Source organism: Engystomops pustulosus, chromosome 11 (assembly GCF_040894005.1).
Source record: "Engystomops pustulosus chromosome 11, aEngPut4.maternal, whole genome shotgun sequence".
Lineage (NCBI taxonomy): Eukaryota > Metazoa > Chordata > Amphibia > Anura > Leptodactylidae > Engystomops > Engystomops pustulosus.
Window position 1 is genome coordinate 25,559,351 of NC_092421.1, and position 21,919 is coordinate 25,581,269.

At 40.7% G+C, this 21,919-nt stretch overlaps 1 protein-coding gene across 1 annotated transcript in view; it reads left to right on the forward strand.

Moving 5' to 3' along the window:
* The first annotated feature begins 256 nt into the window (after positions 1 to 256).
* LOC140105824 (neurotrypsin-like) overlaps positions 257 to 21,919 on the forward strand; it is a 38,111-nt gene continuing 16,448 nt past the window's right edge. The window contains exons 1-9 of the mRNA XM_072129923.1: positions 257 to 596; positions 10,438 to 10,483; positions 13,579 to 13,821; positions 14,212 to 14,350; positions 16,570 to 16,742; positions 16,887 to 17,034; positions 18,913 to 19,091; positions 19,173 to 19,314; positions 21,311 to 21,513. Coding sequence (XP_071986024.1) covers positions 525 to 596; positions 10,438 to 10,483; positions 13,579 to 13,821; positions 14,212 to 14,350; positions 16,570 to 16,742; positions 16,887 to 17,034; positions 18,913 to 19,091; positions 19,173 to 19,314; positions 21,311 to 21,513 — 1,345 coding nt within the window. The 5' untranslated portion in view covers positions 257 to 524. The remainder of the gene's footprint in view (positions 597 to 10,437; positions 10,484 to 13,578; positions 13,822 to 14,211; positions 14,351 to 16,569; positions 16,743 to 16,886; positions 17,035 to 18,912; positions 19,092 to 19,172; positions 19,315 to 21,310; positions 21,514 to 21,919) is intronic.

Sequence of the window (21,919 nt, forward strand, 5' to 3'; positions counted from 1 at the left end):
AGAAATAATTAACATTGTCACATTGGGAGCATCTGCCTGGGTGGGTGTGATGGGCCGATGAAGTACAATGTAAAGTATGTATCATGTATGTATGGGATCAGCAGCACTTTATGTGTATGTGTATAATAGTACAAGCTGTAATACAATGTATATTTATCTATACAGAGTCATGTATTTTGTTAAAAGAGGGTGCGGTAGAGGGACTGGAGTGCAGAATAAGGGTGGGACAGAAGAAAAAAGGAGGTGATTGACTGAGACCTACAGTAGGAGTGGGTGGAGGGAGATGTGAGCTGGTACATTCACACACTAGCACTGCTAGCCTGCACTTGTCTGCTACCTATCTGTGTGATGAATACAACTCCCAGCACTAACACAATGCAGCAATAGTACAGTATCCACTACTGCAACAGCAGCAAAACTGGGCTGCAGCCTTTCTCCCAGTTCTTCAATGAAGAGCAGACAACTGACCCTGCACAAGAGAAGAGCGAGAAGAGAAAGCAGCTGCATCCCACTGTTGAGTCACCATGAAACCTGTGGACTTACATGGAGTGCTGGCCATCATCATCTTCGTCCGTCTTGCATTTGGAGATCAGAAGGTATGGATTTATGATAATCTAATCTTCCTCTTAATAAGTCACAAGCTTTCTTACTATCAGTTTCTTAGACTTTGTTCTGCATACGATAGAAAATATGCTGCTCTGTATTCATATACTTGTTACCTATGACATATGATAGAGCAAGTGATCAGCCTCCACTGACTGTGGCACAGTGTGAGGTGTAAATCAGGATTCTGCTGCAATATGTTCTTCCATATTCCTGAATCACAGACAAAGCAGCAGCACTGCAGTAACAGCAAAAACTCGAATGGTCGGATTCATTGAGAAATGGATGAGGGCTACTTTACAGTCTTTCCAATAAGCCTTTACAAGGTGTCATATAGCGCATACTATTAAGAGGGGTGGGGAGACCCAGGGCCGGTTTTAGACAAAGTGGGTCCAAGGGCAAAACTAAAAGTGGGGGCCCAGAATAAAACTATTTTATGAACAGTCACATTCAGTAACATTGCTCCTTTTAGACCTGCTCAATAATAACATACAAACAGTAGTATGGTAAGACAATCTGTAATATTTTATAGGAGATAGACAGATGATAGGTAAATTGATGATAGAAGATAGATAGATTTATAGGTGCATAAATATAAAATAGATTATAAATAGATAGCTAGATAGATAATAGAAGATAGATAGAAGATCGATTGATAATAGCTAGAAGTAGATAGAAGATATATAGATGATAAATGGTTAGACAGACAGATATATAGATAGGAAATAGACAAATTTTATGAGATCGATAACTTGACAGATTATAGATGTATAGACAGGAAATAGATGATAAGCATCTTCACCTGGGCATTCAACCAAAGGGTATTAAAGGTGCAAAACATCCTCTGCCCACAAAAGTCCTAATGCAAGGGACCCCTTTAGGACAGGGGACCCTGGGCAAATGCCCAGCTTGCCGCCCCTAACGTCGGCAAACCATATCTATAATTTCCCCTGTCCTGCCTTTCCAATACATTACAGTAGCTAGTGAAGCACTCTGCTAAATTGTTATTATTTAAAGGGTATCTATGTCTAAATTCTTGAAGAAATATCCACGTCTTTAAGTAGATCATAGATAGCATATAGAATGCAATAGTGATAGAAATCTTTCATTCCTTTTGTGGCAACAAGTACCAGCACCGAATACCTTTGCTTCCAAACATTCTTAGATCTTAAAAATATAGGCAGACTGATAGAGCTTAAGACCTGCTTAAACATTTATTGTCAGACTGAATTGATACAGGCCACAACCCCTAAAACAAGTTGACGATTTGGTTTACATACCCTACATCCAACTGGGAAATCCTAGGATGAAGCTAAGGCCTTGTGGACACTGATTTTTGAATCAGGTTTTGAATGAACTTCAAAAACTATGGATCTGCAGCGGAAAGTCAAGATTTACCCTGCCTGCTTTTAACAAGCTGCAAACAGTTATTAACTGCCCATTTACTGTCACTGGCGTGTAAGTTTCTTGTCACTTAAAGGAGAAAAGATTGTTAGAAACCCAGACAGTAATAGGACCAAATAAAGGTGCACACATCGAAAGCAATGGCCGTGTGCTGTAGACCTTAGATTCAGGTTTCTGCCATGTTTTATTCTGCGGTTTTGCACATCGATTGGCCTTACAGCGTTGGGGGCTTATCTGTGTGCTGCCACAGAAGTGGTTTTACCACAAAAATTTACCACAAAGTGCTCCAAAATCCTCCATGTGATCATACTCTAAAATTTGGATACACATAAAAATGTTGCATTCTCCGACAGAAAATTCTGTGGAATAGCCTGCCTCAGGCGCTGGTCACAGCAGGGACAGCAGAGAGCTTCAAGAAGGGTCTAGATGCCTTTTTACACCTAAATAACATTGATGGTTATGTTATATAGAATTGTTTCCCCTAAATCCCATCCTCGTGTAATCCCTTCCTTGGTTGAACTTGATGGACAAGTGTCTTTTTTTCAACTGTATAAACTAGAGAGAGAAAATTTTGAAAGTTGCAGAACCCTGAATAGTTTCCTCATAAATTGGCAGGTTATATTCAAGTGATTGTAAGGACAAAGTTGTCTGGGACATACACGGCCTGGCGCCAACACTAGGCATACCTGGGCAAGTGCCGGGGCCCAGACCTGTTGGGGTGGCCCACAGAAGGCTGTACATAAGGAATCCATGGGGGTGAGGGAGGCTGTATCTGATGAATCAATAGGGGGTGTGGATAATATAAAATAACCATGAGGGGGCTGTCAGGGATGATAAACTAAGAAATATTTTAGGGAGGAGGAGACTGTTAGTTTCTGAATTTTTAATGTTGGCATGTGAGTTTACTGCAAAGGGGCCCATTAAGGTTCTGTCACCCAGTGGCCTACTGAAACCTGCAGCCGACCCTATGTACACGCCCACACTATGCCAATGTTTGCAACATGGGGTGCAGCTGGTGATGTCATTCACTATTGTCTTTTCTTTAGTCACTTCTGTAGATGGCAGCCAGCAAAGGAGAACACAGGGAGGGGAGAATGTTCATTACCTGGACCGTGATAGTGGTTTTATTTGATCACATGGTTCAGCCACTATCTTTAAAAGAGAAAATAACTCATTGGGGCTCATTTACTAAGGGTCCGAACGCCGCACTTTCGTCGGGTTTCCCGATTTTGGCGCACGCGATCGGATTGTGGCGCATCGGCGCCGGCTTTCACGCGACAGAAATCGGTGGCGTGGCCATCAGACAACACAATGGATTCGGAAAAAATGCGGAATTTAAAAAACGATTTGTGTCGAAAGATCACGCACTTACATGCACCAGGAAGAAGAAGGTGAACTCCGGCAGACCTCGGCACAGCAGCGACACCTGCTTGATATCGGACGCACGACCTTAGTGAATCCGGGCAGACCCGAATCAGCGTCGGGGGATCTAGACTGGACCGGGTAAGTAAATGTGCCACATTGGGTAGAATCTATCAGCAAAATTTAAAGTCCTTAGTTTCTTCATATAAAATGTGTAAACCCATTTTTGCACATAAAAACTAATTTTTTACTATTCACCCGCATATTCTTATTTTTCCTGGGGACTACATACACAGAGCAGACTGCAAATATACACCCAGTTCAGTTTCAGAAAGGATGTCCTCTATTGGTCTCAGGTTTTTATGGAGTTTTGTATTTATAGCATGCACAGCAATGAAATCATGTACGTCCATACCTTGCCTGTCGTAACTTCTATTCTGCTCTTCCTCCAGCTCAAGGTTACTATACACAGTGTTTATAGACATAACTTTTGCATACTTCACGTAGGATACAAACTCCTTGATAGCAGATGGGTACATTCTGTTTATTGACTTTACATTACGATTTAGACTAAAATGACCCTGATCTTGAGATAAATGTTGAGTCACAATAAAAAAAAAGTGTCCTAACATTGAGTTTAAGTTCCATGGCAAAAAAAAATTATATTTAGCTAAATTATTATATGAACTTTACTGATAACAAAGCACATTAACATCTAAATTGTCACATAGGAACAAATAGGCTGTGACATAAACATAGTAAATAACCATAGATTCAATAATTTATTGAACAAAAAAAGAAGCTCAATTGTCTTGGTCAAGATCCAGTTGCGTGAGATCTTTTGAGGTTGCTTCTTAATCCATTGTTCATGTGCAATGTCCTAATAGTACAAAGGGACTCACATATCTGTCAATGTTGTATTGGGAAAGAAACAATAGTTAATGGTTAGTCCTTTAACAGCATTTCACAGTCAAAATATCTCAGTTTTCTCAGCAATGAACCCCCAGTTAGCAATTTCAAAGAACTGCCCCCGAGGCCACCATCATTTAAAAAATTGCTGATGTGACATCATAGAACATTGTGACTACTAGAAGTAATAGATGCTATTGTCATGATTTATCTTTGAACTTTAGGGGCAGTGGAGGAAGTGCCTACTTCATTTTTGGGGATAAGAAGTAGGGACATGAATATAGATGCATCGTACAACGTTGCCCTCCCAGCAGAGGTAACCTACAACAAAGCTTTTATAATAGGCTGCAAATCTGCGGCATAGTCCTTTAAACAATTATCTGCAACCCTTACATTCACATTTGCAACCTACTGACTTACTTTCTATGGGGCAGATTTACTTACCTGGTCCGTTCGCGATCCAGCGGCGCGTTCTCTGCGGTGGATTCGGGTCCGGCCGGGATTCACTAAGGTAGTTCCTCCGCCGTCCACCAGGTGGCGCTGCTGCGCTGAAAAGCAACTAAACGCACTGGAATTCACCGGGCCGGACCAAGTGAAGGTAAGCGCGATCCAAGCGACACTTTTTTTGTTTTAAATGCGGCAGTTTTTCCGAATCCGTCAGGTTTTCGCTCGGCCAAGGCCCCCCGATTTCCATCGCATGCATGCCGGCGCCGATGCGCCACAATCCGATCACGTGCGCCAATACAGGGAAAATCGGCGCTAATTGGAAATATTCGGGTAACACGTCGGGAAAACGTGAATCGGGCCCTTTGTAAATGACCCCCTATGTGTCTTTATGTCTAAATTGTTTACAAATTCCATAATGAGGGAATAGTAAAGGCAATTATCCTCCTTAAACTGTAGCATTAACTTTGTGTGGTAATGAAGAAGAGTCAATTGAGGGCTAGTGTCACATCTCTATAAGCTCTAAAGGCAAAAATTGGGTGTAAGCTGCATGAATTATAGGAAGTTCAGATCGCTTAGTGTTTTTATGGCTTTCTAGGGATTAAAGGGAAACATTTTTCAGATTGAGATTGTCAGCTAGTTTTTCTGCCAATAAACTCATCTTTGGCTGTCAGACTTGGGGGACATTAGTAAAAGTCTCGAGCTGGTGGTTTTCTGACTTGATATTTGGTGGCACTACAATAGTCTATAGTAGGAGAGATGCATCTAATAATGCTGAAGCCCCTTGATGTCCTCTTCCGTACTTGAGCAGAGATAATAATTATTATTTATATAGTGCACACGGATTACGCAGCACTGCACAGAGCTTCCCAAATCAGTCCCTGTCCCCAATGGGGCTCATAATCTAATCATCCTGTAAGTACGTTTTGGAGTGTGGGAGGAAACCAGAGGAAACCCACACAAACACGGAGAGAACATATAAACTCTTTGCAGATGTTGATCTGGATAGGACTTGATCCTAGGAAACTGAAACCTGAGGAAACCCAAATGCTTGCCTTTCACATAAGAAATATCTGGTTTTATTAATGTCACATGATATTTGGGGGTGTCTACTACAGATTGCATAGTAGGGCCCAGGAGACTCAGGTTACACCTCTGTACATTACCATTTGCCTAGAATAGTCTGCATGTTATGGATAGTAGGATGCAGCATAGGCCGGGTGTGTATGGTGATGTGTGCTGTCACTGTCTGCCACTGATATATTTTATTGTATAGCTTTTTAGACAGAGGTGGCGATCCCCTTTGTCGTAATAAGTGACTGCATGCGCACGTTTCCCATAATCATAGCAGGGCTTCAAATGTGGTCTACCTGATGCCTGTATGTGTATAAACTAACACAACACAGTGTGGAAGGAGCAAATCATTAAAGATTCACTTCGCCCAAATGTTTATCAAATTTTTATCAATTTTTATCAAGATTCCATTTAGGTCCAAACCAAGGTTGCTTTAATTGTCCAGAAAATTGGGATATAACCCCTCCAAAAAGGTCCTAACTGCTTGAGTAAATTTTTTTACCGATTTTTCTAAGTTTTTAAATTTCACTAAAAAGTTAATAACGGAAGCCTAACTGTCATGGTGTAAGTAAGGGGATAATAGCATGAAAATCACTAGTTTCGTCAAATTCGCTCACCTCTAATATCCACTACTGGTTTAAAGTGTTACAAAACAGCAAATAGCTTCCCAACACATATATCATGATCAAATTTTAGCTTTTTACTGTATTCTATTAGGCGCAGTGTCATTCACATTATATGAGAGAATTTCTGTTTAGTCAAATCAATGATATATTCTGAAAAGTCATCCTTAAAGGAAATCTACCATCAACATCCATCATGATAAACCCTGAACACTTACTCATAGATCCAGGCACCGTGATTGTGGAAATCTTCTTATATTTGTTATCTATAGCCTCCTTTCTTCTGACATCAACTTTTGAAATTATGCTAATGAGCCAGAAGTGCCCTGGGGGCTTTACTAGAAACCCTCCCTTTGCCCGATGTAATCTTATACACAGTGGGAGGGGGGGTGCTCTTGTACAATTTAGCAGCCTGTGAAAAGATAGCATGGAGGGAGAGCATGATGGGGCTCTAAGAAAACCCCCAGAGCCCTTCAGGCTCATTAGAATTATTTTAAAGTTGATTTTAGAATGAAGTAGGTCACCACAGTCACAGTGCCTAGATCTATAAGTAAGGAACACTGGTTTATCATTATGAATTTTGATGGTAGATTTCCTTTAAGGTAGAAGCACTCTTCTTCTATGTGTCCGACGTATACAATTACATATTCAGAATCCATAGTTACCATGGAATCTGACTGCGCTTACACATCTCTGTTAATATATATAAATAATACAAGTGTTATATATATGTTGGATGCTATTTAGAGAGAACTTCCAGTAATACTTTTAGCCAGGAGCATTCCAGTAGGTCAGAAGGAGAAATATTTAAATAGTCCTTGTTACACCCTCTGACCCTGATGTTATGTTTCAGCATTGTAAAATTATTACATTTTGAATTGTACAATTGTACAAAATAAGACACTAAATTGAAAAAAAAAATCCTTGATCCAAGGCCCTGGGCTCTAGTGAATGTGTCATACTCACCTATATTATTGTCTTTAAAGGGAACCTGTCACCAAATTTTAGATTTAAACTAATTGTCCCCTGAGGTAGGGTATAAAATGTCCTTTCTAGAATTCCCTTTTATGTGAAATCTCACCTGTTTACCTTCAAAAAAATGAGCAGAGAAGAGTCATATTTTGACTTTCAGACTGCATCAGACTTTAGACACCATTATCTTCGGTTCTATAGTACCTGGAACCTTTTTTTAACTGGTCAACAAAAAAAAGTGGCACTATAGGGTCCCTGGCACAAAAAAAATTGGGTATCCACATCAGAATATAACTGAATCGACTAATCTATATTCTGATGTGGATCCCCATTTTTTGGTGCCAGTGATCCTGTAGGGATACTTTTTGTCTACTTTCACCAAATTCCACCTGTGCATCATATATTTCCGGAGGTTCTAACCTCTGTGGTTTTTTTATGTTCTCTTCTTATTGTAACTGTCTGTATATGCGGTTCTGTAGATCACAAAGCTTTTTATAACTGTAAAGATGATATTCTCATATTTAATATTTCTAATTCATAACTGTTTGTTAACAGCATCATATTTTGTGAGTTATTGCTATTTGTTATCTATAAAATAGTGTATTTTTCCGTAATTTTGTAAATTGGATTACTGGTATTAAATATAATACATATATATATATATATATATATATAAGTTTTAAATATTTTAAAACTTTACATTACCATGTAATCAATCAATCAGCTCTCACTTATCACATGCCCCTAGAAAAAGTAACTGACAGATCTGTATTCCCATTTAAAACAATGTTATACACACAAGTACTGGGTTCTCCAGAGAAAGAGATGATCTTTGCAGTCATCCTCCTCTTTACCTAAAAGTGACATTGAGATAACATACATTAGCTTTTAACAAGATAAGCTGATGCAGCCATTATCTGGAATGCAATTCATTTAATATACTTTAATATATCACAGCCCTACCCATTACTGCAGGATCATCTAGTGTTCTGGTGGGACAGTCTGACCTTGTATCATTTCCCGATCTATAGACTGTCGCCTGAATCTATTAGCATCTTATTTAAAGGGAATCTGTCATCAGAAATTGACCTAATAAACCACTACCAGTATGTTGTCTAGAAGCCTTACAACTTCCAGATCATGTTTCTTTCATGGCCCAGTGTGGTTCCATCATCCAAAAAAATCAGTGGCGTAACTCGAAGCTAATGAGCCCCAGTGGAAAGTCTGTGCCAGGTCCCCTGACTATAATGAATGGTTTATAGTAATAGTCTTCTCATATGGGAAAGTGACACCAAAAGGGCCCCCTAAACCTCTTGGGTCCAGGTGCGATCGCCCTAAAGTTACGGCCCTTCAAATTTTACTTTGAAGTGAAATGTAAATTAGTTGCATAAAGTCAAGGGACGGAGAGTTTATAACTAATTCAATCTCTCTCTGCCTCTAAACGCCTTCTCCCCTGTGATTGGCATCTTTTACTAGACTTCCGGAGATCTGGTTAGTGGTGTCTCCGGGTGCAGGACCTACAATAAAGTGGGGGTTCTGAGGCTGGGAGAGCTTAAATTCATTGTTTAAAGGACATCTACCACCAGGATGAAAGACTCTGGGGCTCCAAGCTTTATTACCACCTATGAAACCTGGAGCCCCTCGGGCTCATTTGCATACAGTCCTTCATCCTGGTGGTAGATGCCCTTTAAGTCTCCATCTTCATGACTTTACAACCAATTTACAACTCACTCCAAAGTTGATTTTCTGGATGATCCCTCCACACTGGACCATGAAAGAAACATCATCTAGAAGGTGTTCAGCTGCTTGACAACATACTGGTAGTTGACAGGTTCCCTTTAATGAAAAAATGGATCAGGCAGTTGACATCCAACTATTTCCTCCTTAGCTTCATGCACATTTACCTTTAGCAGAAACCACCAGGTTTAACCCATGCATATCCAATGTGTATGGCCTCCATAAATGATAGTCTTTAAAACTTACTTGGGCAGATTTACTTACCCGGTCCTGTCGCGATCCCGCGGTGCGTTGTCCAACGAGGATTCGGGTCTGCCGCGATTCACTAAGGTTGTGCGTCCAATTTCCTGCATGTGTCGCTTCCCCACTGAGATCCACCTGAGTACACCTTCTTCTTCCTGGTGCATGTGAGTGCTTGCGACACAATTTCGTTTTAAAATTCCGCAGTTTGTCCGAATCCGTCGGGTTGTCCGACGGCACGCCCGCCCCCGATTCGCGTCGCATGCAAGCCAGCGCCGATGCGCCACATTCCAATAGCGTGCGCCAAAAATACGGGGAAATTCGGCGCAAGACGGAAATATTCGGGGAACCCGATGGAATTGCGGTCCGCGGACCCTTAGTAAATGAGCCCCTATATCTTTTATTGATGCTTTCTTACCTTAGCTGGCCTAAGATATGCACTCTCATGGACTTTAACCTACAAACTGTGCTGTAGTTCTTAGTTTTCTATGAGCACAAGGGTTAATGTGGCCTAGTTTGGACGTAGACATTTACTAATGAAGTCACTTGATAAATGTGAACTATCGACTTCCATAAAAGCTGAATTCCCCAGAGCCATGCAAACATTTTTGGAATATCTGTGCAACTCAATAATATATCATTGTATGTCCACCAAACGTGACCCCATGTTGTAACCTCTAGGCTGGTCTCTATCCCATCCATATTGTTCAGACACCTTTCAAGTAACTTGCCTACGGCATAGGATTACTCCTGAGATAAATCCACTGTAATCTGATGTAAATGGGTCATTGTAATTTTACTTGCATTGGCTTGCATAAAAAAGTCTATTTCTATAAGAATAGGTCATGTTTTTCTTGTAAACTTAACTTTTTAGAATTTTCTAATGAAACACAAGGGAAGTTATTTCTTTTTTAGCGTAGCGCACAGAAATGTCTTGCTTTTCAGTTGCATGTGACTATTATTTGTTTTATTCGTTTTGCTGTACACGTTCATATGTAGATTAAATTCCGATTTGCCATGTATAGAAATCTTTATCTCACTGAAATATTTCTATTTTGCAAATTCCTAGGATATTGTGAACTCTCTCCTAACCCAGAAGCACCTGCTGCCTACAGGTAAGGACATGACTCTGCCCGGAGTCACTGCAAACAGTCTGATTTCACAACTGCGTTTGTCCATGTGGCCTTTTTTTTTTTATAATTTGACTTTTGTTGACTTTGGTATTGTATTACTTCTTTAGTGTAACAGTAGACACATTGGCTACGGATAAATTCTGCAGCAAATCTAAAAGAAAATTTTACATCATCATCTTAACTGTATTCATTTCCATTAGCTGCTTTTTAACCACAACATGACTATTAATTAATTTCTTTGAAATAATCCACAACATAAAAAATGTTTTAGATTCAGAGCATACTCATTAGGGTTAGAGATGAGCTAAACTAATTGTAGACCAAATTGACTCATAATACTTTGGGGCACATTTACTTACCCGGTCCAGTCCCAATCTTGCGGTGCGTTGTCCGACGCTGATTCGTGTCTGCCGGGATTCACTAAGGTCCGTGCGCCCGATATCCAGCAGGTGTCGATGCTGCGCCGAGGTCCGCCGGAGTTCACCTTCGTCCCGGTGCATGTAAGTGCTGATCTTGCGACACAAATTCTTTTTTTAAATTACACGTTTTTTCCAAATCCGTCGGGTTGTCCGTTGGCCACGCCCCCCGATTTCTGTTGCGTGAAAGTTGGCACCGATGAGACACAATCCGATTGTGTGCGCCAAAATCCCGAGGGAATTTGTTGCAAATCGGAAATATTCGGGAAACCCGACGAAAGTGTGGCGTTCGGACCCTTAGTAAATTAGCCCCTTTGTATCTGTTTATACAAATCTTGTTCTCTCATGATAATGAGGGAATTCTGACGGATCTGTTTAAATGTCCGTTGATTTAAATGGACTTTTGATGGTTTTGGTTAGGCTTCCGTGAATATCGTTTCAGTGAAAACTAAAAATGTAAAAAAAAATTTAAGTTAACAAAAGGGGATTGGACCTTTTTTATAAAAAAAAACCTCTGTTGTAGGGAACTAGAGAGGTTTATATGCCGATTTCCAGAATAATTAAAGCAACATTGTATCAAACCTAATAGCTTCAAAACCAAACCAAATGTTATGAAAAATTTGCAAATAATAATAATAATCTTTATCTACATAGCCCAATCATATTCTGTAGCGTCTTACAAACCATAGGTGAAATATATATAGATGAAATGCTACTTTACAGACTGAAAACAGAACAATATGAGTGAGGGCCCTGTTAGCAAGAGCTTACAGTCTATGAGGATGATGGGGGGGGGGGGGGCACGCAAGGTATAAATGCTTGTCCAGCCATTCTTTATAAAGAATAATATATAAGAATAAAAGAATTTAATAAATAAAATTGGTGCTGCTTCAATAAGCCATCAGCCGCCATTTTATATACAAACACCAAAGTAAATGAGACTGCAGAAAAGCCTGGAGTTTGGTATCTATCTGGTGTTTTCTGGATAACAGATGAGAGGAGTTCATATGATGGATTAGTAAAGAGAGAGTCAAAATTTTATGCAGTTAGCGAGTGCGATAGTCCTGCCTAAAGAAATGGGTATTAAGAGCATGTTTGAAACTTTGGACGGTGGGTATTAGTCTAATAGTCCAGGGAAGAGCATTCCAGAGAATTGGTGCATCTCGGGAGAAGTCCTGGAGATGTGAGTAAGAGGTTCGAATTAAGGTAGAGATTAATCTAATACCATGAGCATGGGTTGGGGCTATAGACAGAGATAAGAGAGGAGAGATAAGGAGGTGCAGCATTATGCAGAGCTTTGTGGATGACGGTGATTATTTTAAACTGTATTCAGAAAGAGACGGGCAACCAGTGTAGAGACTGGCTAAAACTGGAGGCATCCGTGTAGCGTTTGGTCTGAAATACAAGCCTGGCTGCTACATTAAGAATAGATTGTAGAGAAGAGAGTTTAGTGAGTGGAAGACCGATTAGTAGGGAGTTACAGTAGTCTAATCAAGCGTGAATAAGAGCAGCAATTAGCATTGCAACAGTTGATAACATTGATAACTGATCCTTAAGATATTACATCAATATTTTAATCTCAGAAGAGATCACATTCACCTGTCTTGTTCTGTGATATACTTTGGATTTGACTGCATATCTGCTATGTTTAAATTCACCCTCAATGATTTGTCATTTTTGTGTCAACATTTTTGTTCACACATTTCATCCATCAACACAGTGTTAAAAATACAGCCTTCAACGGTATCCCCTTCGTGAGTAACAAATATAGCTTATACTCCTAGGGATCGTAAATGTGCCAAGTCTGTATAGGAAGGAATTAGCTGTTACAGTATGTGTGATGTAATAATCCTAAAGCTAAAACCTACTAATGTACCCACAGCATAGTATAAGTACACAGACTTTTTTCCTCCACTGTGATATACAGGGTTGCTGATTATATATTATATTATATATTATGTATTGTTGATGATATATTATTTTTATTATACATTTCCGAAGCAATTCCACAGCAATGAATTACAGATGTAAATTTTTACTGGCCAAGTGAAGACATAAATTTGCATGAGTAGCACTAGTATGATTAGCAATGTACAAGGGGCCCTGCACATCACCCTGCTACCAGGAACAGAATCAGAGCTGCTACAATTATGGGATTTTCTATGTACATGAAGTTCAATTTGGGATACCGGGACTTTTATCTTAAACAAGTTCAGCCCTATCCACAAGATAGGGCCTACCTTGCGTATTATGAAAACAGGAGGTACGATGGGGTCCAATGTACCTCCACCGGACCCTTCGTCCCTCCCTGAGATGAGCAGAGCACCGCACTCTGCAGTCTCCGTCAGCTCCATAAAGATAAATGGGGCAGCACTGGACATCCCAGGGAGAGACGAGGGGTCCGACAGAGGTACGTTAGACCCCCATGAGCAGTTTAATCTGATTTTCTTTGTAGAGGGAGTTAACAGAGGCTTTTTTTGCTTTGGACCAGATGATCTGCCACTGTTCCAGGGAGAACTTGCCTATTTAGCCACGTTTCCCATTTGGACATATATGCATGTGATAAGCTAGGCTGTGGGAATTGAGGATGCTATAGATTAAACCCTTACAGGAAAAATGGCTCTTTTTTTTTTAACGTTAACACAATTTTGTTCCATGCAGGTTACAACCTCTGCTCTGATGGGGTCGGATCCCTGGGATATTACAACGGTTCAATATCCATAACTGAATCTGGCGCGGATTGTCTAAACTGGACTGAATTTCCTGACTACATGAAGCAATATCCAGGACGAGGACTTGGGTCTCACAACTACTGCAGGAATCCAGATGGAGGAAATACACCATGGTGCTTCTACCGTCAGCAGTCAGGAATGATAACCTGGGCTCACTGTGACTGCAGCCATGGTATGTCTATGGCTTTTGGTTACTACATATATAAAGGCTGTCCCCGACTTAAGGACACCCGACTTACAGACGACCCCTAGTTAAGGACGGACCACTGTGACCTCTGGTGAAGCTCTCTGGATGCTTTACTTTAGTTCCAGGCTGCAATGATCTGCTTTAAGATGTCTGAAATTAATTTTTATTGATAATCCTTGTTGCCAATACAGCTAAAATTTTTAAAAATCCAATTGTACAATTATATTTATAAATATACAGTCCCAACTTACTTACAAATTCAACTTAAGTACAAACCTAAAACACCTGTGCTGTGCTGTACATTCATTTTGTTACTTAAATTCTCAGCTGATTTGTTAATGATATTACATTGAGAAATTAACATCCTTCTAATAGGTGCTATGCATCTGATTGGTGACCATTTTTTCCACGGTGGAGGAGTACAGATCTATTTAAAAGGGATTTGGGGAACGATATGCGGTGACAATTGGACGGACTGGGATGCCAGTGTGGCTTGCAGACAGCTTGGAATCAGGTTAGTTTTTGGGTCTGTACTTTGAAGAAACCATGGACATGTTATTTATCTTGAAAGTAACCATTATTTGTTCTCGAGTGTGTGATTTTCTTTGGGTCATGTATTGAAGAACCCTTAGCTTGCTGTGCATATACTATAAGGTCATTACTGTTGGTAGCAGCACAGGGGCAAGTTGAGAATACATGTGTAATCCTGTTGTTTTTCCAAGATTCCTGGTTGTTCAGCAGCTGTTTATAAAGCTCTTACCCCCCAAATAACAAGTCCCTTTTAGCTGACCCAAACAGACATATTTATGGTGGATGCAGGGGGGACTAGCCATAACTTACCATCCAGTTGTCTCATGTCTATGGCCATATATACATGAATAGTACACATTAGCAACCAATGAATATGCTTGGACAAATCATATTTTCCTTTGACTTTACAAAAGGCCAAAAGATCCCAAGGGTAAAATTTTCTACAGATTCACAATTATAGTTCAGCAGATTACATCCCTGTCTCACAGCCCTACCCAAATATGTATCCAATTGTGAGGGCCACATTTGCTGAGGGTCTGCACACCGCATTTCAGTCGGGTTTCCCGACTATTTCCAATTAGCGTCGGATTAGATATGGGTTTTGGGCACACGCAATCGGATTTTGGCGCAATTGTGCCGACTTTCATGCGACACAAATCGGGGGGGCAGGCCGTCGGACAACCCAAGTGATTCGGACTAAGCACGGGATTTAAAATTCAAATTGTATCGCAAGACAATGCACTGAAATGCAGCGGGAAAAAGATGGTGAACTCCGGCGGACCTCAGCTGGGAAGCGACACATGCAGGATATTGGGTGCACGATCACAGTGAATCGTGCTGGACTTCATCCTCATCGGACAACGCACCTCAGGGATCGCAACAGGACCGGGTAAGTAAACTATATGCAATGTTCACTCTTCCAACTACACACATCTAATTTCACTGTGCCAGAAACTAAGCAAACAATCTAGACAACAGTAGCAATTGTACTCCTAATCCCAACTGTCTAGGAGTGGGGCTGGACTGAAGGTAGTAAGAAGCAACAAGGCATTTAAACTAGAGGGTCTGGCCTAGTTTAAAGGGAACCTTCCACCAGATTTTACCCCATTAAACTACTTGCCCTTTCAGGTAGGGTATGAAATGTAAGTTCTAGAACTCTATTGTTTATGTGACATCTTGACCATTTTCATATACTAAATCTCTTCCAAAGTCATATGAAAAATGATCAGAGAAGAGTCAGATTTTGAGATGTCAAGTTTATGAGCTGCAAGGATAGTGTCACTCAGATGCCTGAGGAAAACCACACTACCTTGTAATGTAGCCCCCTTACCATCAAACATGACTTTCAGAAAGCCTATGACGTGGGATTAAAGCCAAACCAGTATGAAAAGATACCATTCTTGTGGGGTCATATTAAAGGTCAGAATCTCATCTTCCAGAAATGGCTTTTGTAACTAAATCTTTATCTGCTGCTCACATTTACAACTATGTCTTTAACTGCCGTTATCTCTGGTGCTGTAGATCACAGAACCACGAGCCTGATAAATCTGAAAGATGAGATCTATATGTTTATTATGACACCAAAGGCACTATAGAAATGAAGATGGGGGCTTCTGAAGTGACAATCCATATCCTGTGGAAAGGGCCTAACTTGCTGATAGGTGGGCTCTCAGTGATGAGACCCCCACTAATCATGAGAATGGGGTCGCTCCCCGAGATGAATGGAGCAGCTGGTCGCGCATGGATATGCTGCCCCGTTCATGTTTATGGAAATGATGGAGATTACCGAACGCCATACTCCATAGAGACGAATGGGCCAGCCCGGCCATTCATAACCGACTGCTCTGCTTATCTTGGGGAGCGACGAGGAGTCAGACGGGGGTTCATTGGACTGCCCCCATTCTCGTGATATGTGTGGGTCACTGAGACCCCCACTGATCAGAAAGTTAGGCCCTATCCTGTGCCTAACTTGTTTTGTGGGAACACCCCTTTAATGAATGATTAATGAATTTTTGATGCAAGCAAAGAGAAAAAAAGGGAGATATTGGGAGAGATAATTTTTACAGAATAGTGCTTTACCATTTTTACCGTCTTTAACATACTTAAAGTCTTTGTCAAGTACAATGTTTATTGTACCTTACAGCCAACACTCTATATGCTTATTTAATGTGTAGCCATGTTATCTGCTAATGATTTTAACAGTGAAATTGGAACAGCCAAAAAGATCAATCATTATTCTCCTTGGACAACTCCAATGCATCTGGAATCTGCCAATTGTCGAGGGGACGAGAAAGCTTTACTACACTGCAGCTATACCCAGGGCAAAAGTTGTAGCAGCAGAGAGATCGCTGCCATTACCTGCTCCCCTCCTGAAGGTAAATTTTTAATATTTAAATATCTTTACAAAGGACTTCCTACTGTAGACAATTTATTCTTGAAACATTGACTCCTGAAATCTAGTTTTATGGTTATTAAGCACCACTACTAATAAGATCTTATTTTTATTCTCTGAAGAGCAGGTTTAAAGCCCCCTCTCCGCCTGGTGGGAGGAAAGGACCGATTTGAGGGGCGCGTTGAAGTGTTTTTTAAAAATCAGTGGGGAACAATTTGTGATGATCACTGGGATGACAAAGATGCTGAAGTTATATGCAGACAATTAGGATTTAAGTAAGTACTATCTACCCTATTAAGTGTTAACACATGTTGTGTTATTCCAAGGCTATGTCCACAGTGGAAATGCTGCAGATTTTCCAAATGGATTTGTTTTAGATGGAAAATCTGCTGCTAAATACTTCTATGACAAATAGGATGAGATGTTAGCAAGGAAAACTATCCACATGTAAGTAAGCATCCAGTACAGACTTTAGATCTGCAGCATGCCAGTCCTTTCTGCTGATTTTTACTGCAAGATTCAACTTTACAATATAAAAAAGATACAGTACATGAGGTATATACAAAAAATGTCCAAACTTTGTGGACAGGGAACCTTGGTGAGGAACTCAAGCTTTAATTTTCATCTTTGAATCATGAATCTTTTAAATGTAATCTTTGAATTTAAAAATGCAAGAGGCACTAAACAGAATGTACATTTTGCCTTACCCACAGGACAGTACATGCTCATATTTATCAGTAACAGTGCAAACTGCATTATGTGTATTTTGCCTGTGTATTATGCAGGGGGCGCCATATTCATGAATTGTGGCGCCCGTTCTTCATGAATCTGGCGCCCCCTGCACTGCTCGGGAAGTGTGCGCCATTTTGTTTTGGGCACTTTGTTCATGCAGCAGAAATGTGGTGCACGGTCCGACTAATCGCAAACACATCCCTTTTGGTGCAAATTTGTTCTGTCTTGTTGAGCACAAACTGGCGCAGACACTTTATAAATACATGTGCAAGCAGTTTGCACGTTCTTTCTAGTGCAAAGTCAGACAGAAAACTGGTGCACGCACTTTAATAACTGTGTGCCACTGTGTTTTAGAGCACATATTATTGACATATGGGGGCACATTTACTAAGGGTCCGCAGACCGCATTTCCGTGTGGTTTCCCGACGATTTCTGTTTTGCGCCGCATTTAACAGGGGTTTTTGTTGCATGCGATCGGATTGTGTGGCAATCGCGATCGAAATCAGGGTTGGCCATCGGACGATCCCACGGATTTGGACAAACTGCGGGATTTAACTTTAAAATTGTGTTGCATATAATGCACCTACATGCAACCCGGATGAAGATGGTGAACTCTGGGGGACCTGTTCGGGGAAGCGACACATGCAGGATATCGGTCGCAGGGGATCGCACCTCGGGGATTGCGCAGGGACAGGTAAGTAAATGTACCCCATTGTCCTATCTGCAGGCAGCATGTTAGAAAGGAGGGGAACTGAGTAGATTTTAAATGTACATAGGCCTATAGGCTATACATAGGGGCTCATTTACCAACCCGTCCACTGGAGTCCACCGAAAGTGAATGATAATGCACTGTATCGCGCGCTCAATATCCTGCATGTGTCGCTTCCCCGCTCAGATCCCCCGGAGTTCACCTTCTTCTTCATGGTGCATGTAAGTGCATTAGCTTGCGACACAATTTGAAAGTTAAATCCCGCAGTCCGGATCGTCCGACGACACTTCCCACGATTTTTGCCACATGGAAGCCAAAAAAAACCATTGCGTGTGACACAATCCCTGCAGGCAGCACACTGCACACAGTGTGGCGTAGAGCAAAAGGAGCTGAGAAGATTGTACATAGTGTATTGTGTTCCAGCATTATAGAACAAAAGAAGCAGAGAATATTTTACACATTGTTCTATCTGCAGAGTGCTCTATAGAGCAGGAGGACCTGAGCAGATTGCACATAGTGACATTTTATAGAGAAGTCCAATGCTTAATTTACTGCTTTTTTACATCTTTACTTTCAAAAAGCAGCATAAGTTTTAGCACCCTGTTGTGGAGTGTGGTGTTCACATGATGACTCCTTTAAAAGCCAACTTGTCCAAGCATTATTTATTAAAAAAACAAAAAACAAAGCAAAAACATTTCATGATTTATTACAGTGGAAAGCCAAAAGCCTGGGTGTGGGCTCACTATGGAGTAGGCAATGGTCCCATATTGCTTGATGAAGTCGAGTGTTTGGGCAATGAGTCGTCATTAGATTTTTGTCAGAAGAATGACTGGGGGCATCACAACTGTGACCATATAGAAGATGCTGGAGTTTCCTGCAATCCTTTTATAGGTAGGTTAGTTCTGATTTGATATGAACAGCATTACAAATATGAAATATATTTATGTGAAATAATTTACTTTCCTCCTACAGATGGAGCTGTGAGATTATCTGATGGTCAAAAAGCTGGTGAAGGACGACTGGAAGTATATTACAATGGAGACTGGGGAACCGTATGTGATGATGGTTGGACTGAACTTAATGCCCAGGTGGTTTGCAGACAGTTAGGCTTCAGGTAATAAAGAAATTAGTTTAATAAAAAAAACAATAGCTAATTTTTGGGGAGGTCATAATGATTCTTTATATTTAAAGATCTCTTTGTTTTTGGAGCCATAAATCTGCAGGATTCCCCTAATATCTTCTAACTTACTGCAGATTTTTTGATGCAGAATATTTAGTAATTTGACATGGAGAGATTTACTCTTGTATACCCAGAGGTATTATAGAGTTGAAGCCCAAAAGTTTCATAACAGGGTCCTGTCCTGCGCCTATATAATACAGCCCTGCCAAGAAAATAATTTCAGTACTTTCTATTTGTCATTTCGGTCTTTCTTTTTTGTCCTTATCCACTGCAAGCAGCAGTGGCACATACCATCTGAAATCAGGTGGCCTTTACTGCAGCACTCCTGCAGACATTGGGGCACATTTACTTACCTGGTGCTGCGCAATCCCCGATCCGGAATGTCTGCCGGAATGCACATCTGCCACGATTCAAGGAGATTGTGCGCATGATTCCCTGCATGTGTTGCTTCCTCGATCGGGTCCGCCGGAGTTCACCATCTTCCTCCCGGTGCATGTAAGTGCATGGCTTGCGACACAAATTTAAATGTTAAATCTCGCGATGGCCCGCTCCCCGATTTGTGTCGCATGAAAGCCGGCGACAAAATCTGATCGCATGCGCCAAAAAAACCTCCTAAATGCGCCGCAAATTGTGGTCCGCGGAGTAAATGGGCCCCATTGTGATGGATCTCCTGATGAAAACAAGCTTTGAATTGATAAGGTTGGAAGCCGTAGGTTACAATTTCAAGGCAGCACATGTAATATCACCGTACAAGTCCCTTTGTGCTGTGGTTTTAAACCACTGCATATGGATGTAATTTGCATGGATATGTAGCAAAGTAGCCTTTTGCCCTCTTTGGGCTTAATGGTAATCTACCATCAAAATCCATCATGATAAACCAGGGACTCAAAGATCCAGACACTGTCACTGTGACAAGCTTCTTTAAAAATTATGCTAATTAGACATAAGGGCTCTGGGGGACATTACCCCCGTGCTCCAGCTTCAGTCTGTTACACTATGCAGACTCATTAGCATAATATTAAAGTTGGTTTTAGAAGGCAGGAGGCCTTGGAAGATAACCACAGTCATGGTGCCTGGATCTATGAATAACTGCCCAGGCTTATCATGATGGATTTTGATGGTAGATTTCCTTTAAGGTTAGGGTTTAGTTGCCACTGTGCTCACTAAAGCTGCACCGCAATCCTCTCCACAGTGCTACTATTATAAATTTTAGTAGGTCAACTGCATCCTCCTGTGTGGTCCTGGCCTAAGGTGCATTTACAGTTAGCAGCTTTTTTTTAGAATTTTATTTAACGTGAACAGGATTAATTTGGTTGCACCTACATATTTATACATATTCATTTAGGGCAAACTGTTTGGTATAAAATCATTTGCATTTTAATCCACTCACTGACCTAATTACAGAGAGATTTAGGGTTATAGCTTATTATATCTTATGATATTCAAGCCTAAAAATGGGTGCAATTTTTTGCTGCAATATGTATGCGGCATAAATCTATGGTTTTCCATATACATGGGTACCTATCCATGTATATGGAAAACCTATGGAAAAACTAATGAGCAATTCAATTATACCTATAATTGAATTGCTCATTAGTAGTAGTACATCACTGCCACCATTATAGCCCACAGTGGTGGAGCAGGAGGAGTAGTATTACTATATCAGATCCCCATGAAAGCATGATTTTATACATTACTTTATATGGTGATTGTATGTGAAAATAGAGTATTGGAAGCAATTTAATGATTTCTGACATCCCAGTTGTATACCGTATATGGTATTTGGGTTGCTTAAAGTTACATGATCCTTGTGTTGTGCCTAAATGAATAACTGGTATCAGCCTATAAATGAAGTAGTTAGATTTGCTGAGCTAAATGATAATTCTCTAAATATGATTGAATTACTAACTATTCATATTGTGCTTCTTAGTGGCCCATCCAGCTTAGCATCAAAAGCAGAGTTTGGACCTGGAGATGGGCTGATTTTTCTGGATGATGTGGCTTGTACGGGCACAGAGCGCTCTCTAGTGGACTGCTCACATAGCAGCTGGGGCCAGCACGACTGCTCTCATTCTGAAGATGTTGGCCTCCATTGTTCAAATGACAGCAACGACATCATTGAAACACCTCCCGGTAATACCGTGCTTCACCGGGGGCAAATTGTAGTTGGGGCTCAAAGAGGCTCTCCACTCGAAGGGTGTTTTGTGGCACCAAAACTCTTAGGATACATTACATTATATTACAAGCAGATTTCTGGCACGGCATTTTTGTGTGGCGAATCCGCAGTTTAATACAGTGGAAGTGCAATGTATTTCATTTATTACAATCCCATTCACACAATGCGGAAAAGATCTACAGCAGAAGACGATTTTGATCCACAGCAAATAAAATCGCTGCGGATCATTGTGCAGAAAACAAACTTTACAATACAAAGATTGAACCCCATTCATTATCGCAACATGAAAGGCATCAGAAACATAGCGTTTTGATTCCCAAATTAAGATTTATACATATATACAGTATATAGTGCCTCCTAGTT